The sequence below is a fragment of the Aspergillus homomorphus genome (genome assembly GCF_003184865.1).
Source record: "Aspergillus homomorphus CBS 101889 unplaced genomic scaffold BO97scaffold_5, whole genome shotgun sequence".
Taxonomy (NCBI): domain Eukaryota; kingdom Fungi; phylum Ascomycota; class Eurotiomycetes; order Eurotiales; family Aspergillaceae; genus Aspergillus; species Aspergillus homomorphus.
The window spans coordinates 333,473-358,475 of NW_020291891.1; the positions used below are offsets into that span (position 1 = coordinate 333,473).

The 25,003-nt window shown below is 52.9% G+C and overlaps 11 protein-coding genes across 11 annotated transcripts; 5 read left to right on the plus strand and 6 right to left on the minus strand.

Moving 5' to 3' along the window:
- Positions 1–119: 119 nt before the first annotated feature.
- BO97DRAFT_384555 (uncharacterized protein) lies at positions 120–3,777 on the minus strand. The gene is made up of 2 exons (XM_025693431.1): positions 3,603–3,777; positions 120–3,530 (listed from the first exon to the last, which is right to left on the minus strand). The coding sequence occupies exons 1-2, from the start codon at positions 3,690–3,692 to the stop codon at positions 126–128; spliced, it is 3,495 nt and encodes a 1,164-aa protein (XP_025554573.1). The 5' UTR covers positions 3,693–3,777; the 3' UTR covers positions 120–125.
- A 576-nt stretch (positions 3,778–4,353) lies between these two features.
- On the plus strand, positions 4,354–7,409 carry BO97DRAFT_211570 (uncharacterized protein). Its single transcript, XM_025690572.1, has 2 exons — positions 4,354–4,760; positions 4,837–7,409. Exons 1-2 carry the CDS (start codon positions 4,537–4,539, stop codon positions 7,313–7,315), a joined length of 2,703 nt encoding a protein of 900 aa, XP_025554574.1. The 5' UTR covers positions 4,354–4,536; the 3' UTR covers positions 7,316–7,409.
- A 728-nt stretch (positions 7,410–8,137) lies between these two features.
- Positions 8,138–10,212, minus strand: BO97DRAFT_475800 (Zn(II)2Cys6 transcription factor). Its single transcript, XM_025700438.1, has 3 exons — positions 10,156–10,212; positions 9,860–10,089; positions 8,138–9,791 (listed from the first exon to the last, which is right to left on the minus strand). The coding sequence occupies exons 2-3, from the start codon at positions 9,955–9,957 to the stop codon at positions 8,189–8,191; spliced, it is 1,701 nt and encodes a 566-aa protein (XP_025554575.1). The 5' UTR covers positions 9,958–10,089; positions 10,156–10,212; the 3' UTR covers positions 8,138–8,188.
- Positions 10,213–10,884: 672 nt separating this feature from the next.
- BO97DRAFT_403418 (uncharacterized protein) lies at positions 10,885–11,592 on the minus strand. The gene has a single exon (XM_025694727.1). The coding sequence runs from the start codon at positions 11,429–11,431 to the stop codon at positions 10,964–10,966; it is 468 nt and encodes a 155-aa protein (XP_025554576.1). The 5' UTR covers positions 11,432–11,592; the 3' UTR covers positions 10,885–10,963.
- Positions 11,593–12,118: 526 nt separating this feature from the next.
- On the minus strand, positions 12,119–14,176 carry BO97DRAFT_211589 (uncharacterized protein). Its single transcript, XM_025690574.1, has 3 exons — positions 12,768–14,176; positions 12,316–12,706; positions 12,119–12,252 (listed from the first exon to the last, which is right to left on the minus strand). The coding sequence occupies exons 1-3, from the start codon at positions 13,849–13,851 to the stop codon at positions 12,210–12,212; spliced, it is 1,518 nt and encodes a 505-aa protein (XP_025554577.1). The 5' UTR covers positions 13,852–14,176; the 3' UTR covers positions 12,119–12,209.
- Positions 14,177–15,100, minus strand: BO97DRAFT_211588 (uncharacterized protein). Its single transcript, XM_025690573.1, has one exon. It carries the CDS (start codon positions 14,964–14,966, stop codon positions 14,502–14,504), a length of 465 nt encoding a protein of 154 aa, XP_025554578.1. The 5' UTR covers positions 14,967–15,100; the 3' UTR covers positions 14,177–14,501.
- A 169-nt stretch (positions 15,101–15,269) lies between these two features.
- BO97DRAFT_440833 (glutamyl-tRNA(Gln) amidotransferase subunit PET112) lies at positions 15,270–17,398 on the plus strand. Its single transcript, XM_025698115.1, has 4 exons — positions 15,270–15,668; positions 15,725–15,801; positions 15,867–16,008; positions 16,064–17,398. The coding sequence occupies exons 1-4, from the start codon at positions 15,335–15,337 to the stop codon at positions 17,320–17,322; spliced, it is 1,812 nt and encodes a 603-aa protein (XP_025554579.1). The 5' UTR covers positions 15,270–15,334; the 3' UTR covers positions 17,323–17,398.
- Positions 17,399–17,786: 388 nt separating this feature from the next.
- Positions 17,787–19,171, plus strand: BO97DRAFT_362977 (arginase). The gene is made up of 3 exons (XM_025692479.1): positions 17,787–18,057; positions 18,152–18,735; positions 18,803–19,171. The coding sequence occupies exons 1-3, from the start codon at positions 17,971–17,973 to the stop codon at positions 19,104–19,106; spliced, it is 975 nt and encodes a 324-aa protein (XP_025554580.1). The 5' UTR covers positions 17,787–17,970; the 3' UTR covers positions 19,107–19,171.
- A 457-nt stretch (positions 19,172–19,628) lies between these two features.
- BO97DRAFT_440835 (uncharacterized protein) lies at positions 19,629–21,081 on the plus strand. The gene is made up of 3 exons (XM_025698116.1): positions 19,629–20,260; positions 20,356–20,633; positions 20,745–21,081. Exons 1-3 carry the CDS (start codon positions 20,103–20,105, stop codon positions 20,846–20,848), a joined length of 540 nt encoding a protein of 179 aa, XP_025554581.1. The 5' UTR covers positions 19,629–20,102; the 3' UTR covers positions 20,849–21,081.
- BO97DRAFT_211788 (uncharacterized protein) lies at positions 20,933–21,364 on the plus strand. Its single transcript, XM_025690577.1, has one exon. The coding sequence runs from the start codon at positions 21,016–21,018 to the stop codon at positions 21,313–21,315; it is 300 nt and encodes a 99-aa protein (XP_025554582.1). The 5' UTR covers positions 20,933–21,015; the 3' UTR covers positions 21,316–21,364.
- On the minus strand, positions 21,248–24,277 carry fcpA (protein-serine/threonine phosphatase). Its single transcript, XM_025690575.1, has 3 exons — positions 23,806–24,277; positions 23,631–23,717; positions 21,248–23,568 (listed from the first exon to the last, which is right to left on the minus strand). Exons 1-3 carry the CDS (start codon positions 24,051–24,053, stop codon positions 21,414–21,416), a joined length of 2,490 nt encoding a protein of 829 aa, XP_025554583.1. The 5' UTR covers positions 24,054–24,277; the 3' UTR covers positions 21,248–21,413.
- Positions 24,278–25,003: the final 726 nt, after the last annotated feature.

A 25,003-nucleotide genomic window follows, 5' to 3' on the forward strand; every position in this document is an offset into this window, starting at 1 on the left:
CCGCGGATAAGCGTGGTTGAATGTCTATAAGTCTATACTGTCTATCTATCGAGTATAACAGAGCAATTATGATGGTATGATGAATATGTACATAGTAAGAATAGTCTGATTTACACTGTATCTGGTCAATGCTGCCCCTTTGTCTGACCTGGGTGTGCAAAGCAGTAATGCCTAGCCTCCGAAATACTTGGCCAAGGTCCCAAGACTTGCGAGGAACTGACGATGTCATATGCCTCTTGAAGACGGGGACTGGTGTAATCCATTTCATCAGGCTCATCGTATTCCTGCCCGTAGGGATCCCAGTTCAGATCCCCTCGGATCCAAGGTGTCTGTCCGTTCCAACGTCTCTCCAACATCACTCGGAAGGCTACTACGACACGGCGCATCATCCGACCCCCATTCAGGTGCTCGTCATATTTCTCCTTCAGTGGAAATTCATGCTTTTTTATCCACCTTAGAAGGCTCGACAATCCGTCCATGTCTCGGGCGAACCCTAGGACGCGAACGAAGGCATGAAGATCGGCAGGAGATGGAACCAGAACCATAGGCGGCAGCACCACCCGCGAGTCGGTAGCACCCTGAATGGAGGAGGAATTGTGCTCATAAAAATCCGACGTCACTGGATCCCCGAGCACGCACATGTCGAACCGTCGTTTCAGGAAATCCAAGGCATTGTGTTTGACGCCTTCGAATTCTTGGGGGACGCGGTCGAAAAAAGGGAGGAAGCGGCGCTGTGCCATGAACCGTACAACGGCCACACTCATTCCTGCGGAGTCGGAGGATCGCATCTTCATGTTCATAACACGTGAGAATCCATTACAGAGAACCCTGAATCCGTCTAGACCAGTGTCGATTTGACATTGTTCCATCCAGGTCGTGAGCGCCTGGACCTCATACCAAGCCACCAACGGCTGCGCTTTACCGGGGACTGTGTACACCGGATGATCAAGTACAGCAGATAAGACATGAACCCAAGCTTTAGGGTCTGGTGAGTCGCGCGTCCGCAACAGCTTCATAGCATGAGGCAGCGCCCAGTAATAACGGAAGCGGGGGTTGGCTAACATTTCTTTGGCGTGAGAGAACAGCGTCTGAACGTGATAGGTTCTTGGACCAAACTTAATGGGAAATAGATCGTTTGAAAGTGTTTCTACCTTACTTAATGTAAGATGTGACCCGCAATACTTGCAGAGAAAGGCAACGAACGCGCTCATAATATAACCAGGGAGCTCGTTCAGCGCCGGCTTCAACCATGAAGGAGGGGAATTGCGTCCCCAGACAGTGCACAAAGCCCCCAGCTGCTCATCCGTCAAAGTGCTGCAACAAAGATATCCCAGCCCGGACTCATAACTTGGTGCATGTTGTAGAAGCGCGGCAAGAAACCGACCACGCGGTCGGATACCCTTGGAGAGCATCAGATGCAGAAACCCATGCAAGTCAGGTGGTTCGGACGGCACATAGATCCAGTCCCTGGCGGACGAAGGCTCCGGGAAAACCTCTCTCCCATCGCCTGGTAGGGCCGTGCTATGCCTGGATTTACTGGTCTTGGAGTAGATCAGCTTCTCCCCCATGGCAGCATAAATGGCACCATGTACTGGCAACATCCGGTTATGATATGCCAAAAAACAGGCCCAGGCTTCGCGGACAGTTCTCGTGGCGCGAATTCGTGCTTCCCAAAGCTTATAGTGATCCGAGTGCATTGAAACATGACGCAATATCTCGGGCCGAGACAACGCCAGGGACCGAGTTTGGATTGTCGGGCTTCCGTCCGTGTCCCAACCCGCTAGGATACGAGACATATTTTCCCAAGCAGAGGAAGAATAGCCCACCTCTACCTTTTGAGCTAACACTCGCATCGCGCGGCTTTTCATGCCCTCAACTCCCCGATCGACGTCGTACCCTATCTTATCTTCCTTCCACGGTGGCCAAGATGGAGCTTTTAGTTCTGCGGATTGCCGTTCAGCGTCCGTTTTCTTGTGAGCGAGCTGGACAGTGACAAGGCTTTGATAGCCTCGTTCTGTGACAGGCAAAACAGGTTGATGCCTGGCCATAGCGCGAAGGAGCTCAAACTGAGAGCGCTGCTGGATTGAGGCAGAGTGAAATGGGTCGCGTCGACACGGGAGAGAGAGAGCGCGGAGTAGTGTATTACACTTGTCGGCTAATAACTGATGGATGCCCTTAATTTCGCCATTGCATACCCGACCACCGGTATTCAACGCATTCATGTAGAATGCCCAACCCTGAGCGATGCTAAGCTGGGCCTGTGGCCAGAGTTCACGTGCATGATGCAGCAAGCGAACAACTAATGTTGCGCACGTATTGGGATCAATGAGCTGGTCAACCGGATTGAAGGAGCCCTTTTCATTGAAAGCGGTTTGGGTTGCTGGGTCCTGTGTTGTGGTATCTGGCACTCGAAAAGACTGCCCGGTCATGTGGTCTAGAGAGTAAACCAGGAGTAATCTGAAGGTTTTGAGATCGAGACCCTGTCGTAGAAGAAGTAGCGGAATGAATGGCGGTACTTTCTTGGACGGCCGATTCAGGGCTCCACTTTGTTCGATCTCCAGTGATAGGATTCGAAGGCAAGCTTCATATGGTGTCGTGCTTTTCAACACCCACGCCCATGTCACCACATCGGCAACGGTATATCCTCGTGAAGCTAGGAGATCGACATTTTCTTCACAAAAGATATCTTCCAGGCCCTTAGTCAATTGGGTGAGCCTACCTGAGTACCTGCTGCGGCTCTCGTCATCCAAATTGGGATCCAGGAGTGGTACGTCGACTGAATCCAGGTGGCTATCCACTTGCTGTATGTAGTCTGCGACAATCTCTTGTAACGATGGGCGGTGGAAGTGTTTGTAATGGTCGATGGCCTCCTGACTGACGGTAATCAGAAAATCCTCGTTTCCTTCGATGCAAGCCCAATTGTGACTCTTTGTGCCGTGACGTGGATGCGCCCTTTGAAGTACGAGTAGTAAGTACTCGTTAGGGGTTAGTTCGGGATTTTTGTTTTTGGCATGACTGTTTTTGGGCCTTCTGCGAGGATCGATCCTTTCATTTATGACTGGCTGTCGACGCTTAACTAAACGCCTGGAATAGGGGATTGGACTTGATTGCAGCGCGCTATTAGTCTTTGGATGATTTGATGTGTCGTCCACATCCTGATCGTAGCCCCGTTCCTCATAAACGAACTTCTCTTCTTTTCTTATCGAGCTCACTCCTCCCGTTGCAGCACTGGAGACCTCCGGCTCGGTGGGTTCCTTCTTCTGTTCCTCTGGATCAGGATTCCGTTCAACGAAGGATCTATTGAACGGAGACTGCAGACGTAACAGCCTCCAGAATTCGGGGCTGGCGGGATCATGAGATGACTGATGCACCGATTCGTACTGATCGCCGTGATCGGGTCCATAATGAGCAGATTCCAGCCTGCTAGCAGTTCTTATGGATCGGATCGAGGAACCAAGTCTTAGGGTAGAAGAGGTCAATGTCAAGGTAGGACACGGTGAGAAGAAGAAGCCGCCATTATAGTATGGTACCTATAGATGCAGCACAAAACTTAGCAAAGGTCACCGAAGGGAAGTTTTGTTCATTGTCCAAATGCTTGGTACCTTCGGCCATGGACGGCTATTGAACAATTGGGCCGCTCTCAGAGAGGTAGCCCTCGAGCAGCTCGACACATATTTGACGACCGATGACATCCATGAAGAACCGTCATCGGGTTCTTTATAGCGAAGCTGTAGGGGAAAATTGACGTTGCCGACGCAGGTGGATCATTAATCCGTGAGGAAGACGAGCACATGAAATTCGAGCTGAAGGAAAAGGAAATCCATCCATTTGGGGAAAAATACCAATATCACGTGATGTTACCGTCACGCGCAAGTCCGAGGCAGCGGAGATTCGCTCTCACTTTCTCTTTCGGTCGGTCTGTCTGTCTCTGTCTCTGTCTCTCTCTGTCTATCTGCCTGTCTCTCTCCCTTCTACTCCGTCCTTCTCTCTCTCTCCCTCCTTCTCTGTCTTACTCTTCTCCGTCTCCTTCGATGGAGTCGGAGTTCATCCTTTGATTCCCGCAGCCGTGCTTTTTGCCCTGCCCAGCCCAGCGAAATCACTCCCACTTCCCGCCTGCAGTCTGTAGTTACTCGCGCCAAAGACACACACACCCACACCCGCCTCATCTAATCTCAATTTATCTTACGCGGTGGCGCGGGCATTTGCGTCGAAAGCGGTCCCGATATTCCCATTTTTGCACAACCATTTCCTGATCATTCGAGTCCATCTCCGCCATTGGCGCATCCGCCTCGGAGAGCCAGGAGTGCTCGACCACCGACCCCATTAACCTACCACTTTTCTCCTCATTCAGCTCTCATTCTCGCCTCAACTCTACTAAGGTTTTCGAGTTCACTTCTGCGCTCGGTGTTCGCGTGTTAACTATACATATCTCATAAGGGTGAGAGATAAGAAAAATAAACAAATACAAGGGAAAGGTCTCAAACCTTGTGCATTCGCGCCAGAAAATCATTCGAACCACGGCGCAATTGAACCACAATGAGTGCCGATGAAGGCGGAGCGCTGGCCGCAGTGCCAGTCACAAACGGCGAACAGCCTCGCAACAGTCCTGAGCCCTCCACATTGGCAACACCGGGCAAGCGAAAACGTGTCTCCAGTCACGACGATAGAGCCGCTCAGGATGCCACTGCAGCTGCCGCGCAATCGCAGGAAAGAGCCAAACTACAAGAGACCCTGCGGAACTTGGTGGAAATTTTGAGCAAGTGAGCGCTTAACCCACCAACGCAGTCGCTGAGAGAGATCACTCATGACTGACCTTTTTTCATTTTTCACTTTTAGAAACGACTCAGATCTGCATCTCCTATCTTGTCCGCTCCCGTCGTCGCCTGCAAAGCCTCGTTCAAAGCGCGCAAAGGTCTCGGGTGACAAGGATGAAAGCTCTAGTATACAAGCGCGAGTCGCGTCTGATCGCTACAACAGCCTTTCGGAGTTTCTAAGCGATATCGAAAAGGCCTCTGCTGCAGTGATTGAGAGAAATAAGGCACAGACAATCGCTACTCCCACCGACGGAAATCCTCTCACGGAAACGGTCAACCGCATTGCCGCTTTCAAAAAGCTATTGAACAGTCTGGTCCGTCAAGCACAAGTAAGCCAGGCCACTGTCAAGACTGAAGCATCGGAGGACGGCGAAGTCCCGATCAGAACAACAGCTTCCAACGTCGAAGTTCGGAATGAAAGTGCGGTTTTGACGTTGTTTGGAAACCCGACAAACCCGAAGCAGCTCTACTCCAGTCTACAAAAGACAGTGAAGGTCCCGTTACAATCAGACGATTCAACCGCGGACAAGTATGTCGAGGTGCAGGCGCCCTTGCCCGAGGGCGGCTTACCCAACGGGATCACAGCCACAAAGGTGATACCTATCACTCTTGAAGCGAAACCCAATGAACCCCATAGAATCTTTGGCGAGGTATTCGCACCGCGCGCAACGTTGCCTCAATTGGAAGCGCCTCGCAAAGCCCCGACTACCCATCGTGATGTTACAGGTGGCTGGATTGACCCCTTCGAGACAATCACGGATTATAGGGCATTTCTGGGTGACCGCAACAATTATTGTCTTGCGAAGCTCCCCTCTGGCTACTGGCTCCAGTACGGTGGAGCTACGTCATCGCCCTCTTATTGGAGTCGGCGTCAGAAGCAGCAGCTTTCAGAGCATCACGAAGACGAAAGACTTCCTGATGATCCGATGCCATCCACAGATGAAGATATTGCGCTCTGGCAAGGCGTCTATTCGTCATTTGCGCCATCCTTTGATAGTTCGGGGTCCGTCGTTCAGGCTGACTCGAAAGACTTAGTATGGTGGGGCAGGCGTGGAGCTCGACGCCTGTACACGCTGCTTTCGATGGCAATGCCACAGGGCGAGGATCAATTATCAACCGTGCAGCCGGGCAACATTGGCGAGCTCGATGAGAGCACTTTGGAGGAAATGGTCAACTCGTTCAACCCCGAGGAATTTGGCGACAATATCACCCAAACCCATAGCGCTTCTGAAGGAACCGTTGGCGAGGAGACTCGGGAAATGGATAACCTATTACGCGATGTCTCCGAACTTTTAGAAACCCTCAGCTCCTACCAGAGAATCCGCAGCTTGGAACCGGCGACTTCCGGGGGGCAAGGAACAGATCCCAAGGAGGCAGCACCTCAACCGGGACTGCCCGATGCGCCCTCAGAGGAGGAGCGAAGCGTCTATGAGACACTCAAATCGAGTCTTGCAACGCTTGTCTCGACCTTGCCACCATATGCTGTTGCCAAGCTGAATGGGGACCAATTGGCTGATCTGAATATCAGCCAGAAAATCCTGATTGAGGGTGTCGATTACCAAGGTACGATGGAGAAGGACGACTATTCTATGCAACAAGAACGTGCATCTTCTCTGCCTGCCAACCGGACTTCCACGCCTAGCCGAGCTGGCAGCTACCAGGCTCAGTACAATCAACGCGCCTATGGTGCCAATACTCGGACCCAGCCTCAAGGTAACATCCAGACAGCTCAACCATACTATGCAGGAAGACAGAGCTCTACACCGGCCTCCTTCAGTCCAGCTCCTCCGCAGCAGCAGTATGCGGCAGGTCGTCCTCCTGCGACTCCTCAGCAGAGGCCTGGCTATTATCCCGGTTATTCGCAATCTACACCGCAATTCAATCAAGCAAACCCTGGCCCATCATACCAGCAACGTCCAGGACAAAACACCTATCACCCATACGCAGGCCAGCAGGGTTCGCCACCCACTCAGGCAAACCCTCAACCCTACACACCTCGGCCTGGACAGCCCGGGCCTTACAACAATGCAGCAGGCCGGAGTGCATCTCCCCAAAAGCCTCCACCTTACGCGACGCCGAACGCGACTCCACGAGCCTCGTACAGTATTCCACAAGTGCCTGGAAACCCCCAACAAACACCGCAGCGTTACATCCCACAACAGCAGCAGCCGCAACTACCTCCATCACAGCAGCAGCAACAGCAACAGCAGCAGCAACCACCGCCACCGCCACCGCAACAACAACAACAACAACAACAACAACAACAGCCTCCCCCACATGGGGTTCATCCACCCAACCAAGCTCCGCCACAATCCGGAGGTTATCAGCATTCAGCGGGCGCCATGGCTTACGCACGAAGTGCTGCAGAGCAAGCTGTTGTGATGGATCGTAATAAGGCCCAGCTGGCGGCTAATACCCAGAACCGGCCCAGCTCTACCACACCTCAGCCAGCAGGTGAACCGGCGGCGGCAACGCCTAACGGAACCCCGGCCTCATCATGAGCGGACGAGTTATGGTGCAATGATGAAATCATGTGACGATATAGTGTCATCCTGCTTTTACACCCTTTGTCCAACCTTCAAACGGCATTGAGTGTGCCTGGCGAGGTAGAGCAAAGGGTTAGTATGCAATCAATGTACAATCCGGCGGGTCGGGGAAAATTACGTCCATTAAAGAATCTCAGGGTTCATGGGGTACGGTCAAGATGATGGTTACCTATTTTTTTTCTCTTTCCTTTTCTTGACCAGCTCTCCATGTCTTCACACATTAATCCTCTTCAGTTCTCTCCCTCGTGATTATGTTCTTTGGATCCGTGGAGAAAAAAATACAGGGGCAATGGCGCGAGACCTGATATATTTTGTGGGACGGTTGTCTGAAATTTTCGCTTTTCTTTTCTTCTTCAATTCTTTCTCTTCTACAGTGTCTTTTCTCTTATCCAAAATTCCCCCTCGTATTTCCACTGCGACTACTTACTTTTGACACCGTCCTTTTTATTATCGAGATAATGTAACTCACTGAACGATGCATGCCTGCAATTAGTTATGTAGGCGCCTTTCTTTCGATGAAACCTTCTCTTGAAATGAGACTTCGAATATGAACTAGTGCAAGACAAGTCCACGGTGATAAGTGCTGGGCCCGAGCACTGGCAATGCGGGCACGGGCACTCAAACTAGAGTACTTGCCCAAACTGGAAAGCTAGTATCCAAATGATTGGAACCATGGTGTTCAACTTAGCTCCAAGTCCCTTCGATTGCCGAATAGTACTTTACATATAATATACATACATACACATACACATACACATACACTCATACGAGTACCTACCCTGTACCTCACCCCCGAGTCTAATCCCATCATAGAATCCACCCACCTGACTAATCTACCCCGGAGCGACCAACAGCACAGCCGATATTATTCATGAGAGTTTGATCGCTCTCAAAGAAGATACGGAAACAAGCCCAGCGGGTAGCGACGGCGGGGGCATCGACGGTATCGAAAAAGCGGTGGTCGTCGGGCGAGATGGCGGCGAGCAAGCTCTCGATCTCGGCGGGGGTGAGCGGCTTCCTCTCGTTCTTGCTGATGGAGCGGTCCGCGGCCGGCGCGTTGTGAGAGTGGTAATCCGTGTCACGCATGAGGGTCAGCTCCTTGCGCATGCGCTCCATCGCGAGGGCGGCCGTGAGGTCGGAGTCGAAGGGGCCCTCGCGGTGCGGCCAGGCTTTGAGGAGATTGAAGGCCTGCAGACGTAGACGGTAGTCGGGACAGAAGGTGGAGATGAGATGCAGGGTGGGGAGGATGCCGAGGTCGAGGGTAACACTGGGGCGGTCGGGGAGGAAGCGGTGCATGAGGCGCTGGGTTGCGACGAGTAGTGACTGGAAGTCGGCGGTGTAGGCGGCGCGGGCGGCGTGGTTGCTGCCCACGAGGCAGATCTTCAGGGCGAGGAGGAAGCTGTGAATGTGGTAGATTAAGATGTCGAATCCTTGCTGTTCTTGCGGGGGAAGGTGGCTGTAATGTTGTGCGTGGAAGGCATCGAAGATGCGTAGCATGCGGCCGGTTTGTGAGAGGAGCTGGATCTGTCGGGGCTGCAGCCGGTGGTATTGCGCGGCGATGTCCGCGTCGCTTAGGTGCCAGCACTGGGGCAGGAATTGGAAGAGCGCGCTCGCGATGATGTTGTAGGCTTGTCGGCCTTCTTGGAGGCTGGTGATGAAGCCTTGGCGCGCGAGGAGGGTACGCTCGAAGTCGAGGCCCTCTTCGAGGTGCAGGCGCGGGGGCCCGTCGAAGTCGAAGTGCATGAAGCCGATGTCCAGGAAGGCGAAGCCCGCGACTAGGCATCCCTCGACTGGGAGGTCGGACGCTGTGAAGGGGTCCTGCTGGCGCTTAAAAGGCGTCAGGTCCTTGAGGATGCGCAGCCCGCTCTGCATGTGCGTGAAGGCCGTCTCGTATTGGCCCTGGATCATGTCGAGCATGACATACAGCAGGCAGGTGACCAAGGTGACCTGCAGCATGTACGGGTCCTGGGAGCTGCAGCGAAGCTGTAGTTGGGCATAGGAGCGGCCCAGTTGCTCGAGCGCGAAGAGGTGGAGGGCGCTATCGGGCGACACCTCTGGATGTAGGACTAGAACTTCCTTGATTTCGGTATCCAGATGCACGGCGCTCAGGGCGATCATGGCATGGTACACGGCGGACTCGGCCTGCGCCATTTGCAGCACGAGCCGCTTCCACAGGGCTGAATCGAAGAACATCAGCGTTGCAGGGATTTGGCGGTTCCGGAAGTAGGAGAAGCACCTGCGCTCGTCCGATGTCATTCCTCGGAATCGGTGACTGGCGATGGATGGCTGTAAGCGCGGCATCACAGCGCCGATGTTCTGTCTGCCTGTGGCCGGAGGCAGCCGGTGCAGGTCATAACCATCGCAGATTCTCCCAGATGAGGCACATCTTTGACAAGTGCCAGGAGTTTCGTCGCATTTGACTTTGCGGAGGCTGCGGTCGATAGACCGTCATATGTCAGTGTACGGTCCGACGGCTGAATCTGGTACGTTCAAGCTCACCGACAAGTGCGACATCCTGCGCGAGATCTCTTCGTCCTGGTCACGCGCTTCCTGACGGAGGGCTTTCCATGTTGTGTTTGATTTAATACAGCCAGCATGTTCGTTTCTCAACGGAACGGTGGAGGAGCGTTGAGAGCTCATCGGGGAATCATCGATTTATCAGCGGCTTTTCAGTTGGGTTCGGCCCCGTCGGTCATGACTAGACCGGAGTATATCAGCCTAAGAATGCGCTAAGAAGCCCTATATGTTTAGCACTGGTGAGACGGACCAATTGCGGGGAAGAGTTTGATGCTCACGTTATATCCCCAAAGTGCGAGGCTGAAGATTTAACAAGGCTAGTGCTCTCACATCATTTGTTTGGCTGTGAGATGAAATGGTGTTGGTTGAAGTAGATACATTCGACCGGGCGGATTACACTACATAACACGTGAGCGCCTCAGTGGCACTCAAAACCAACCACGCAAAATCGAATTCACCTTTCCAGCTGACTCCGACAATTGAGCAAACAAACCTTCCCCAAGCTAGACCGATCATTTGCTGCAGAAAGCATTTGAAACCTATCTTGATGAGCCTCTCCACACATAGCACTGCCCCTTACTCCAACCCGCCGGTCTTGCATATCTGCTTGTCAGGCCATTCTTAGAGGTATGCAAAGGGCTCTGTGTTAGCCTATTGAACCATTTGTCCGCTGCCGACAATGCCATAGAATAGGAAGTCCGCGCCAACGAAGCCATCAAGGTCGACAACCCTTCAGGAGTTTCCCCAGCGTGGCAGATACAGACACGCGCGCCTGTCGGTCAGCCTCAGGCTCATGACACTTGAGCTCCTCGATTGAAGCAGCTTCACCTTTTGGCACGGGGACTTCAACATAGTAGCCTGTGCGAGGAGCAGCCCCATCCCGTATACTCGGCTGTCGACGATATATCACCGGCGCAACTCCTAGAGAATCTGGTCAACCGATCATCTTTCTCACTACTAGCTATAGATCACCAGCAAAAAAAAAAAAAAGAAACGCCAGCGAGTCACCCCTCCCCTTTTTCAACGCAGTCGTAAATTTCCCACTCTCCCGCAACTCCAGCATCGCAGCGCGCCACGAGATAGCATTCACCACCCTGTACCTAGCCTGGTCATCACCGCAGCGCCAGTAGATATTTCCGTCTCCCTCAACCCCTCCTCCGAGTCACAAACCCGAGCCATGAAGCGGTCAAACTGTGCATCGTTGGCGTCGCCCGGAGCTTTTCCCGCGGCACATAACTCGGAGAATGTAAAGGCCACCTGGATCTCGAGATCGGGTGCTGAGACGAGGATGGCGGCCCGGGACCCGTCTGGGTGCGGGTGTTGTGGACGTTTGGGTGCAGGGGTGGTTTCGTACTCGCTGTCGTCGATTGTGATAGCGGTGAACGGACGTTTGCCCATGACGGATGGGATTATCGAGTTTCCTTGACTGCCTCGGGCCTGGTCGTGCGGCGTGGGCTTAGCTCTGGTATAGGTTCCGTCCCGGGCTCTTGGCCGGACTCGTTGTGCGTTTGTGCTGGGGCCAAGTGATCTTCTGGTGGTGGATCGGACGGTCATGATGGATTGAGGTATATGGAGCTTGGGAGGTAGGTATGGATTGGATTAGGATGGGACGGGACGAGATAGAGAATGGTCTGGGGGTTGATGTCCGGAGAGACAAGTGGCTGAGATGTGAGGTGATCTCGCAGGGCTGAGGTGGCAGTGTTAGTAACACGTGGTAAAGACAAGAGACATTAGAACCATCAAATAGAAGAAGGGCCAGCAGGTGTCTGGAAGGACTCTTGACTATAGAGGTGTTTGGCGTAAGTCTGGAAACCGCCCAGCTGGTGTTAATCACTCGACCCCGAAACATAGAACGATTATCAGCTTGCCGGTGTACTCGCTCTGTGGTCTATCAAGGTTTGTTCTCTGGGGAGTCTGCAGGACTTGAACTTGCAATGACGTGCCAGCATAATGTGGGCAGCAGTCTTGTCACGGTTGATGGGGAAAGCAGTATACATCATTACAATCATCCATTGTATGTACACATAATCCAACCCCTTCGCTAATCCTAGATAAAAAGCACGAGACCCAAGGGATCCAGAAGGTTGCAGAAATACCCTAATCATGGGTGCTAACTGACATGCTATGCAGTGAAAGAAGTGATCTTCCATTACTGGGTCCTGATCTCACATCCCATCAATCCAATTTGTTAAGAATGCAAGCAAGAAAGGTAGAACTGTAAGAACAACCATTCACGAAGTTAGAAACGCTGACTCAAAGGAAATTCGTAAAGTCGTCAGCATGAGTTTTAGGTTGATGGATAAGCAACCCGAAATGTCTGCTTGCGTTAACGCTAGGGAATAAAGAGGGCTGCTGTGGCCATGAAGCCGAAGTACCTAGCTAGAGGTTAGCGAGATGCCCCAATCACAGAGGCAACACGAAGGTTGCAAGATACATACAGTGAAGCACATCGCCAGCCATCCTGGGAACCGACAAGATGATCTGCTCCCGTGGATTGAGTGGAGGCAACGGCGGCGGCGGCGCCGCTTACAACGGCAACCACCAGAAGACGGCCAGAGAAATCAGCGATCATACTGAAAGCGAGCAAAGGGAGGATGAAGGCTGCAGAGGCGATGATAATTGCAGCGTAAACAGGTCGAGCGGGGGAAGAGGATGATGAAACAACACGAGGGGTGAGCGAAACAAGGTCTTTGGTATGGTCGAGAAAGCGTGTCTCCGCGGCAATGATGGGGTTGCTTTCCTTCATCCAGGTACGATAGGTTTCGATATCTTTGTTAGAGGCGGATGGCAGAGTTTGGAGAACTCGACTGTATGCACTGAGTGCATTGTCTGGAGATTGTGGTTAGTGTCTTTGAGCTTGGTAACAATGCCATTGTTTGTCATAGCTTACTATATTGTTCAGTCTTGTGGGCCAATGCACCCAGCAGCTCCTCTTTTCGGTAATGTAAGGAAGAATAGACTTGTGCCTGGACGTCCATGCGTCGCGAGGCTGGGAGGATCGTGGTACCCTGTTGTTCGGCCGTAGCCGCCCGATGCATTTGGTCATACTCGTCCAGAACACGAAGGTCCTCCTCCATCTGTGCAATTTCGTCCTGAAGATGCAGAAGCACCCGGTGATTCACATCTTCGAACCGACGATAGAGCGGTGGGAGACGGGGCTCCAGGTTGTCAGTTGATGAGCTAAGACGCCAGGCGAGGAGACCGTAGCCCGAGGGAGACGGTGATGACTTTGTGCTACAACTCCGCTTATGATTGGGTCGGTGAAGATCTTCCTCGGGGCTCCGTGGCGGCGATGGTGGGAGAGGCGGCCGGTTCTGGCTGGCCGAATGGCGCGAGTAGAAGGCATCCGGTCGAGGACTGAGCTCTAGGCTCCGTTTCTCGGGCGAACTCGAGCCTGTGAAAGTGCCTGGAGGCACATCGTAGGGGTTCTTATGCTGAATAGGGTTGTTCCTTGCCTTGTGCAATGATGGCACACCAGAAGCGATATCAAACGCCGTCGGCAACGGTTGGGAGTCCACGGAAGCCTTGGACATTGTAGATGATGTTCGACTGCGTGCATCCGCACCAACTCCAGCAAGTCTGCTCTGACGTCCTGACCCTACATGCGCCATCTTCGGTTGTGTGCTAGTTGATGATGAGTGAGAGAAGCGATGCGATCTGTAGTCCTCCTCTGCCGAGGAGTCCTCTTCTGATGTGGATACATCCTCGTCGAGAAATTCAAAAACGTTCGGGACGATACGCTCAGATTCAGCAGACTTGGCAGATGTTTGCATCCGAGAGGGATTGGCCGAGTTTGAATCACTGCTCTTCGAGACGGAAGCCGGGTTTGGGGGCGCTACCGGAGGCCGATCTACAGACGACCTAGAAACCTTGGTGGACCGAGAGGTAGCCGAGAGGACAGAAGCCGTAGACGATTCACTGGCACCATCTTTCTTAGACTTCTTGGAGCGGCTGGATGAGCCATACAACGGCATGATGGAAGGAGATTGGTGCTGTCACAGAGAGCACCGATGCAGAACAGAGAGCAGTAGATGATCGGAGCTCTTATTCACAGATCATGCCCCTCAACAATACAATGAGGGACCGGGACTCAACTGCGAGACAACTAGCAGGCCCGAGAATGGGATAATCTGGTCGGAGGGGGCAACAATGGAGGCATATCAAGGGAGAGCCACCGAGAACCAGTCAGGCGACGCGACGGGCGGACGGGAAAGTCGAGAATGTAGGACAGAATGTGTAGGATCCGATGGTCTACTGTAACTAGACCGCTGCTCCTGAAACCTGAACCAGTCGTCTGTCTTTCTCAGGAAACGATAAGTCCAGTGGAGGGTTGACGATTGTGGTTGATATTGTAGGGAGTTCGGAGTGAGGGAATGAATGGATAGCTGTAGATGATGCACGGAATGGGCCGTCAGCGAGGCGTTCCAGACCCCAATAAATGCGTATGCGCGCCCCTCGTCCGCAGGAAGTGACAGGGAATACTTGGGACTGAGACAAATCTCAAACACGTCGACCCCCGATTAGGGGATCAAATCAGACCGCGTTCTGGGGGGTGTTGGATGTTTGCGACGAACGTGGAGAGACTCTCATTCGTCCACCCCAGCGGTTACAGCTTAGGTGGGCGTCAGTGCAGGAAGTATGTATGTAGGACACGATAAGAACAACAGTTACGAGAAAGAGCAGACTGATTAGAAGGTAGGAGAATCAAGGAGAAGGAACTGCAAGCAAAGGAAGTCAAGGAGGGGAGGATTCGTCTAGAAGTAGTGTGGGAGTTTCTTAGGGAAAGTGGGATGGAAGAAGAAAAGAGAAAAAACGCAAGTAGTTTTTTGGTGGGGAAGAAAGGCAGTTCATCATCTGCATTGCACTCATGTTGGACTACTTCTGCTGCTGTGCTGGCTGATAGTGACTCGTTGCTGATCCTACTCTGTTGATCACACACACACGCGCACCCCCTCTCTCTTCCACTCTCTACTCTTGTCACTTCTCTACTGTAACCATCCCTTCTGCACTGCAGTACCAGTTTATAGAGAGTGTGATGATGGGCAGGATGGCTGTGGATGGTGATGAAGTGTTGCTGCAAAGCATCCATTGTATTGGTGGGGTTTCAACACAACTGCACTGCGAAATGTCGACAACGAACCCCTTGAGTAGTTGCTGCATTACAGAGCATGACATGCAGTAAGGCGAGTCACTCACACGCGCCTCTCTATTCCAGGTTTCGATGCATTGTCGCAAATCGGATGCTCTGGATTGTAGACTTTCTTCCAAGGAATTAATCTGCATTGTTAATTAAGCGGTGAGTTGTCCACCGCCGTGGGCCTTACCGTATCGTACTCGGTGTATTATGATCATAGATGGTCTTCTTTTTCCGAGTCCTGATCTCCTTTCAGCTCAATTTTTGGCCACTAATTAAAGCATTTAATTGTCCTTTCGCCTGTCATTAACTGCCATAGCGTCATGCTGCGACCTTGGCTGCGCCAGGGCCCGCGAGCCACTCGTTCCTTTACTTGCCCGCAATGCCTTCATCTCCTTCGCCGGCCGCAGCAGCTTCAACGGTCTCTACTTCCTTCCTCCGCCCTCTCGTCTCCTCTACGATCCCTCCAGACCACGACAACCCCTGAGTCAACGGATCGAGTACCCCTGCGCAAACAGCTCAAACAAGATGCCAAAGCCCTGAGGGCGCGCAAACGACAGACCCGCGAGCATGAGGAGGCTTCTCGCCAGAAATGGGAGCTGACGGTGGGAATTGAAATTCATGCGCAGCTCAACACCGAGGCCAAACTATTCTCTAGTGCGTGGAATTCTGCCTTCAAATACTTGCATTCTATTAATCTCGTCTCTGAATAGAAGCACCAACCTCGTCGACGGATCTCCCCAATTCCAATGTTGCGCTCTTCGATCTTGCCTTTCCCGGCAGTCAACCGGTTCGTTTCACAGCATGACTGGAAGGTCGAGACTTCAAAATCACTAACAGTGAGCAACGAGTTAGGAATTTCAAGCCGCTACTCTTCTTCCCGCCTTGCGCGCCGCGATCGCCCTGAACTGTGATATCCAGCCAGTCAGCAAATTTGACCGCAAACACTATTTCTACCAGGACCAGCCTGCTGGGTATCAGATTACACAATACTATGGTAAGGCTGCCATAAGGCCTGCGGCTTCTTTCGACAGTAGACTGACGGCTTGCAGAACCCCTAGCGAAGAACGGTTACGTGGATCTCTTTCGTCACGATGGTATCGCCCCGGAGGATGGAGACCAAGTGCGCATCGGCATCAAACAGATTCAGATGGAACAGGATACGGCCAAGTCCCAGGAATACCCTCCTTCGACGCAATTGCTCGACTTTAACCGAGTCTCCCATCCGCTCATCGAAATCATCACGATGCCCGAGATCCACACGCCGGCGACCGCGGCGGCCTGTGTGCGAAAGATTCTGTCGATCCTACAATCATGCAATGCGGTGACAACTGGTATGGAACTCGGCGGTCTGCGAGCGGATGTCAATGTCTCCATCCGTCAACGAGGTGACCTTGCCGGCAACCATCAGTATGGCGGTATTGCAGGTCTGGGACAGCGCACGGAGATCAAGAACCTTAGCAGCTTCAAGGCCGTCGAGGATGCCATTATCGCCGAGAAGAACCGCCAGATAGCTGTTTTGGAAAGCGGTGGGGTGGTGGAAGGCGAAACCCGTGGCTGGACCATTGGCAGCACTGAGACGCGCAAGCTGCGTGGCAAGGAGGGAGAGGTCGACTATCGCTACATGCCGGACCCTGATTTGCCTCCGGTCTATATCGGAGAGGATCTGATCTCAGAGCTAAGACGGACACTTCCAACGGCCTCCGACGCACTTCTCGGTCAACTGACGGGGATGAAATATGGGCTGACCGTTGAGGATGCAAAGCCGCTCGTAGAGCTAGACGAAGGTGCTCGACTGGAGTACTACCAAAACGTCGTGGACCTCCTGTGGCAGCAGCAATCAGAGACAGACGCTAAGGCTCAGCAGGCACTGGCGCGCCTGGCCGGAAACTGGGTGCTGCACGAGCTGGGAGGTCTCTTGACCAAGGCGGATTTGGCCTGGGATGCACAGCGCGTTCCAGCGGCCTCTCTGGCGGCACTTCTCGACCAGCTTCAGCGGAAACGCATTACTGGCCCGACGGCCAAGCAGGTGCTGGCTCTGGTGTTCGACGGGGACCAGCGCCCTATCCCGCAGCTGCTGGAGGAGGAGAATTTGCTCCTGCGGCCCTTATCGCGGGAAGAGTACATCGTGCTGGCGGAGGCAGCTATCGCATTAAACCCATCGATGGTCGAGCAGATCCGACAGAAGAACCAACTGGGCAAACTCGGTTGGTTTGTAGGACAGATGATGCGGATGGGAGAGAAAGGGCGTGTGGAAGCGCCCAAGGCCGACACGATTCTGCGGGAATTAATTCTGGAGGGGGCGAAATAAATGTATAGTAGTGAGGTTGTACGAGTAGATAGCTAGATCTGAGCCGAGACCGCTCATGCATGATAATAACGATGATGATACCCGTCCAATTCAACCACAAACATGATCTGTCCTTATCAGTACCAGTAAGTCCGAATGACCGGAGTCCGAAAACGATTGCTAATGAAAAGGGGGGGTGGAGAGGGTTGAAAGAGGCCGAGGCGGGCATCTCTCCTCGACCTGTACTTAGGGGAAGTCCTGATCCCTAAAAGCAGGTCTTAGCGATCGCGATGACCCACGGCCGCGGTTTGGCCCGGTTTTATAAACTGCTCTGCACCCCTGCATTCTTAGATTTCTTTGACTTCTTGTTCTTCATCATCTTACCTTCTGCTTCTCCTCTGCTTCCTCTCATCACCTCTATCCCTCCCCCCTATATATACCTCCTGGTCTTTTCTGATCAGTGCAAGTAGAAGTTGTTGTATTGTTGTGGTCCACCCGTTCTTTGCCGGCTCCAGAGATTCCCCACCTGATTCTTGATTTGATCTTATCTCATCAGCGCGGGTCCCGCTCTTCTAGAACTTTTTTCTTTTCTTCTTTTCACACCCTCTCTCTTTCTTTCTCTTCTCCTACCGCTCATACCCATTCCTCCTCTCTCCTCTCACAGACATCATGACTTCCCCCTCTACTATTCCTCAGCGCTTCCTCTCCAAGCCCAACCAACTGGGCGTGGTCGCCGTTGGCTTCAATGGCGGTCAGGTACGTGCCCTCCCACTCTAGTCCCGGCGCCGTTGATCTGCACGGAGTCTAGCGGGCGGCGCAGCAAAGCTAACCGAGACGCTGTGGAATTTAGTGCAAGATGGGCGTTGAGGCTGCTCCCATGGCCCTCGTCCAAGCCGGCCTCCTCGAACAGCTGCGCGAAGACCTCGGATATGATCTGCACTATGACGACAAGGTGCACTACTACGAGGACAAGATGCCGGCGGAGGACCCCGACCACCGCGGCATGAAGAAGCCCCGGGCGGTGAGCGCCGTCACCGAGGCCCTGAGCAACCAGGTCTACGAGCACGCCAAGGAGGGCAAGTTCGTGCTGACCCTGGGCGGCGACCACTCCATTGCCATCGGTACCATCTCCGGCACGGCCAAGGCGATCCGCGAGCGTCTGGGCCGCGAGATGGCCGTCATCTGGGTGGACGCTCACGCCGACATCAACGTGCCGGAGATGAGCCCCAGTGGAAACATCCACGGCATGCCCATGGCTTTCCTGACGCGCCTTGCCCGCGAGGAGCGCCCTGATATCTTCGGCTGGTTGAAGGATGAGCACACGGTCAACACCCGCAAGCTGGTCTACATCGGTCTGCGTGATGTCGACCGCGGTGAGAAGCAGTTGCTGCGTGAACATGGCATCAAGGCCTTCAGCATGCACGATGTCGACCGGTAAGTTTCTTCATTTGTCGAACCACCCATGTCATTGGTGGAGGTCCCCACTGACACTCATTTACAGCTACGGTATCGGTCGCGTGGTTGAGATGGCGCTGGCGCACATCGGTAACGACACTCCCATCCATCTGTCATTCGATGTCGATGCGCTGGACCCCCAGTGGGCGCCCAGCACGGGTACCCCCGTGCGCGGTGGCTTGACCCTGCGCGAGGGTGACTTCATCTGCGAGTGTGTGCACGAGACGGGCAACTTGGTGGCGATGGACCTGGTGGAAGTCAACCCCAGCCTGGAGGAGGCCGGAGCCAGTGACACCATCCGGACGGGCTGCTCGCTGGTGCGCAGCGCTCTGGGTGATACCCTGTTGTAGAAAGATAAAGATTTCTTTATAGTGTCTGTATACTAGAGAGAAAGAGTTAGACGGATATGATATGCAATGATAATGACTATATTATATTATAATTTTGTTTTGTTTTTGTCCTGTTCTGTTCTGTTCTGTAGGTATTGTGTTGGTGCAGTTCTCCGCATTTACGCGCCAAATTTTCCCTGCCACCGACAAATTTCCTGCCACCGGAATTTCAGGTGCTTCGATCAATGAATCCTGATTCCTGTCAGTGTGTCAATTCAATTTCTCTGCTTTCTGCAACCCGGACGCCAACAATGAGCTAAACTCTTGACTCTTGTCTTGAAACATCCTGTGTCAGGTTTCGACTTGTTGCAATACTATTCCCAATCCCCATCAGCCAAAAGCTGCTGGCCCACCGGCCCAACGACACGGCAACAGCCCCGATATCAATAACAACAACAACCACAACCACATCGTCATCATCTTCAGCCCAAAATCCTCGCCCACACCCCCCCCCCCCCCCCCAAATTCTCAATCAATCATTCCAAAGAAAAACAGCAACTCCCATCCAGACCGATCTTCCCTGCATTGAGACATTCGGTCTGGACCAATCGCAACGAATAGACCGACCAACCGAGAGCAAGGTGGAATGGGGGTTTCTGCCTGACTGACTGAGGTGGCGCGCGCCCTATTGCTGCCCTTGAAGTATACATCTGAAAACTGAAGCTGAAGCTGAAGCGGTCAACCAGCGAGAGCTAAATATAACTCAGCGGATGAATTGATTGATTGATTGCATGATAACGATATAACCTCAACCTCAAGCTGGATTTAAGTCCAGTCTATCTGGTGCAGCCACGACTCAGTTCAACAACAACTAAATACTAACTACTATCATCATCAACTCATATATCAACAACACATTGCACCAAGCCAGTCGTCTACCCCATCACATTCACCAATCCAAGCAATATTCCCCACACATTCTACTACTCTACCCCAGAGAAAAAGAAAAAGAGAGAAATGGCCGGAGTCCGCGTGTACCGTCGCAGACGCTACCACTGGCCCGAGTTACAGCTGAACATCTGGCTGATAATCGTATTATCCGCCAACGCAATCTGTCTGGGGATTTTTGCGTGGTTCATGTCTGTGCAGAATGAGCTGCATTTGGATATACCATGGTGAGCCAATTTCCCCTCAGCCCCAGTGTTCCCAGCCAAACCCCCAAACCCTCCACTCCCCCAAAAAAAATAAAAAACTAACAAAGACTGGATAGGCTATTCCCCTACATGACCGTAACCTCAGCACTAGGCCTCTTCTTCATAATCCTAATCTACGTGCTAACGGCCCAACGGTTCCTACTACCCGTGATCATCATCGTGGGGAGCTTCATCCTCTTCGCGCTGTGGCTGACGGGCCTGATCGAGACGGCGCTGCAGATGTACGGCATCGTCGCCAACATCGACAGTAACTGCCGGAATTATATTCTCACCGGGTCGCATCCGACCGGCGATAATATTGAGACCTTGGCGTGGTTGACGGAGAGTACTATTTGTATGTTCCCCCCCCTCCTCTTCTTTCTTGTGGTTTTCCGGGGAAAACTTGACTCTGCTGGTGTGATTGGGGAAAGGAGGCCTGGGCTAGGCTAACTCTAGATTCTTAAAGGTAATTGTTGGCGGACGGCGTTTGCGTTCGAATTGATTAATACGATTTTCTATGCGTGGATGATGATTATGTCGTGGCAGGTGCATCGGGATATTTATCGGTGAGGTTATTCCTGGGTTCTTAGGTACCTAGTATCTATGCTTCTTGGGTAAGAGGAAGAAAGAGATGAGACGTGGATGAGGATGAGAAAAGGGATTCTTTTATGATTGCATGAAGATGGATGTGGATTTTCCATTGATGAGATGAGGCATGAACTTACTGACCTACTCTGATGTATGAACATTCGTATGTATACTTGATTTATTTTATTTTTACCTGGTTGTCTTTCATACACCATACCAATACATTTGCATTCTTCTCGTCTGCGTCCAGTCGTTGTTACAGTAAAAGCTCAGCCTACATGGCACAAATAACAGTCAGCCCGCTGCAAGCAGCTATGTCCGTTCAATACAAATTCAATCCTATCCTGAAATCCTATGTCACACACAACCCCAAATCTGATTCCCGCATATCAGACGTAAATCGCGCACAGAACGCCCTCGCTATGCCTCGCCATGCCTCGCCAGCATGATCAGGAATCAAAATGCTCCTATCAACAAGGACGACAGCGTACAGGTATGAACACAGTCCCAACCACAGAACAAGACGATGACTAGAGCTGCGGCACAATCAGCCGTTCTCCTTTGCGATCTTCTCCTCCGCCGTCTCGTCGAAGCCTCCGTCGTCGAACGCCGCCATCATCTCCCGCTCGAGTTCATCGTCCTCTTCTTCTGGAGCCGGCATCGTAACCGTTTGCTCCGGTGCGGAAGGCGCATCGACCTGCTCCTCCGTTTCACTGCTAGGCGATTCCGAGTTCGCTGCACTGGAGACTGCCTGGGAGAGTCCGGTACCCGGCCGCTCATACACTCGCCGGATCCGCTGCGAGAGCCGCGACCCATGCCCTGAATTTTGACGTGCGCCGGGGTCTCGCCCTGTTTCGTCATTGTCATCTCCTTCATCCTCCTCGTCTTGTGCATCTTCCGGACGCTTCCGCTTTTTGCTAGGTGTGGAGGGAGCTGCAGGTGCTTCTTCCATGAAGGAGGCATCACTGTCACTCTCGCTGTCGTCGTCACTGCCCAGAAACTCTTTCAATTCTTCGTGAATGGATGCCTGTTGGTCAGCGTCATAGCCGATGGGCGATTGCTCTGTCAGGCCAGATGACTTGAGGATATCCGCCGTCATTTCCGGCTCGTCCTCCTCCGTACCGGTGATCCCCGTCCCTTCCTCAGAGGACAGCCAGGAGCTTTCCATTTCCTCGCCTGGTTGGATCGGTGCCTCACGGTCGTCTGGGTGTACAGGCAGGAGGTATGGTGTCTCGTCTAGTCGCTTCCATTGCGACAGACAGTCGCTCAGCCAATGCGTGCCGACGATCTTGATCTTGGGGTAGCGTGTGGCAGCTCGAACCTTGGCCGTGCGGTTCCGTCCCGCCACCAAATGGGTGACTCGCGAATTGATCCTTGTGCTGACGGACGCGCCGAAAGTCTTGGACCAAAGGGAAATGTCCGCGTTCTGGGTGTCTGTACCTAGAGGAAGTACACCGGTGAAGACCAGGTTAACGCCGCTCAGAATTCGACGTTTGATGTCCGGCATGATGTCCTTGACGTCGGGAACCAGCTTCAAGTCGACGTCCTTCTCCTTCGAAGGGGTCTTCTCACCGCGCAGCGCGGCAACCCGTCCTCCCAACGCCCGCGATCTTCGCCGATCATACTCGTCGAAGAAGTTACGGTGGACTTGCTCGAGACGAACTTCCAGATCGAACAATTCTCGGTCATTATCCTCCAGAAGAAGGTGCCGGTGCTTGCTGGCTTCTGGTGAGTCGTCCATGTTACTCGACGAATCACTGCTCTCAGCGGCGTCTTCCTCCGCATCCAATTCCTTTTGCTTCTGTAACAACGGTCGGTCTTCTACCTGATGCATAATCGTCTCGTTTTGTGCATCACTCTGTTCCTGCAATAGACGGGGGTCATCTCCTCCACCCATCGTCACTAGCTGCTCCAAGGTTGACATCTCCGGCTGGTCGCCTGGTTTGATTGTGGCCCCATTGACATGGCGTTCTCGGGGCAAGTCCTTTGCTGCCTTTGCCGCAGACCTCTCGCCTGGTTTGCTTGGAGGGACCAGTTCCTGCTTTTTGGGCAAGAAGCTGGAGTTGATATCTCCAATGCCGACGAAGAAGTCGTACGGCACTACCTTGATGAGATTGGGGCTCCAGCGCCACACATCTCCGCGGTCGTCGATGATGACGACCATCTTCGTATCCACAGGGAACAAGCGATGCAGATTCTTGGCCGTCAAACTGCCGCTCTCGTCTCGACTGAGAATCCGATCGCCGAAGAGCTTGCGATCAGGATCAATGATACTAGCAATATGTTGAGCATAGGACCGAGTACCCATGGTGTAAATATGCAATTCAAACATCTCCGAGATGCTCTGCAGGAATGTCTCCAGCCCCGGCCGCAACTTGACGTAGTACGATATTTTGCGAACTTGGGGGTTAACTTGGGGGTTATATTCAAGCAGCTGAAACACGCGAACATCGCTTAATGCCTCATGATTCGGATTGTCCTTATCATTCATCCACTCCCCCACCGTAGGGTCAACGGTCGCGTGGATGATCGTCTGGTCCAGATCGACCACAAGAGACAGTTTCCGGTTCAAGAGCAAGCGGCGCTTCGCGTCCTCTTCTACGCGCATCGCCTCTCTCTCGCTCACAGTCAAGCCAGTGTTTTCGTGAGTCACCGGGATCGTCGCGCGCATGGCATCCATCACATCCGTATTATACGTCGACCTATCAACCAGTCATCAGCCATCAGCCTGGAGCAAACTCGTAGGTGCACGGAGAATACATACGCAGTCATATCTTTACCACACTCCGCGCAAAGCCCCCCAAATTGAACTTCATGAGCGCATGGCTCATCGATTTCCATAAAATCGACCCTAAAATGCAGCAGGAATCAGTATCGGTCGCGGTCAAGAAACTTAATCGAACATCAATGCAGACTGCCAGGTGAGGTGGATGACATACGGTTCATCGATAACATCCCCTTTCGCAATCTTCCACTGAACCAGCTCGCCATCCGCGGGCGACTCAAACTTGACGGGAAACTTGCGCTTCACCTCCACCTTGTTTCCCAGCCCGTCACCCTCGGTGACGGTGGTCTGGTAGATATACCAAAACAGCGCATCCTCCCTTTCCACCGTATCGCCGGGCTGTTTGAGCAGCGACGTCACGGTGATCGGGTAGTGAAGGCTGGATGGTAATCGGATCAGCATTTATGTTGTAGCCCAAACCAATCCTTTATCCGAAAAGCGAAACCAACCAACCCCCCTTTGCCCTCCTTCTCATGAAAATCAAGTGAGGTGGTTTGGGGGTGGTATGAAGACAGGTGATGAAGAAGTTCGCGACAGACGAAGGACCGTGTCGAAAGCTAAGAAGCCATACCCAATGCAGCAAAACGAAATCCAGACAACGCCGACCACAACCGCTACAGCCGCTGTGAGAAGGTGGAAGCAGATGGGGAACGGTCGAATAAACCTGGGGTTGTGTTGTGGTCTAGAGACGCGACGGTGAGACGACTGAGTTGATATGTACGATTCGGGTAGGTGGACAGGCAGGTAGAAAGCCGAAAGTACAAAGAAACCCCTCCGAAGTGTGAGGGTCAAGAGATGGGGAGTGAATGAAAGACAACCGCGGTCAGTTCTATGGATCAGCTGGTCGCAAATGGTTCGCCACGCGAGTCGAACGCGACGAACAACAACCACGGTTCAAGAGGATGGTAAGACGAGCGTCGAATGGGTGATTGATGTCAACAATACGAGGAGAGGATTAATGATGAAAGATGGTGTGGGAAATAGATGCGATCAGGAACGAGAAAGCTGCGTGGGGGAGAAAGAGGATGGAAGGAGGGGAGAGTCACGAGAGAGGGAGAGAGAGAGAGAGAGAGAGAGAATGGGAGAATGACAGAATGATGGGAGGCGATGGAGAAAGAAGAACCTCCAAAATTGGCTGAGGAGGAGAGGAGCAAGTCTCCGGTCCAAGCAAGAGTAGCAGCAGAGCTAAGCAGCAGAGCAGCAGCAGCAGAGTAGAGCAGCAGGAGCAACGGCAAGAACTGAGTGAGGGAAGTGAAGTGTGGTTGTGCCAAGCGTCGGTCAGCCGCCGACTTTCCCAGTTGGAAACGAACCTAAGTTGGCCTGTGCGGGGGCGAGACTCTCGGCCCAGAACC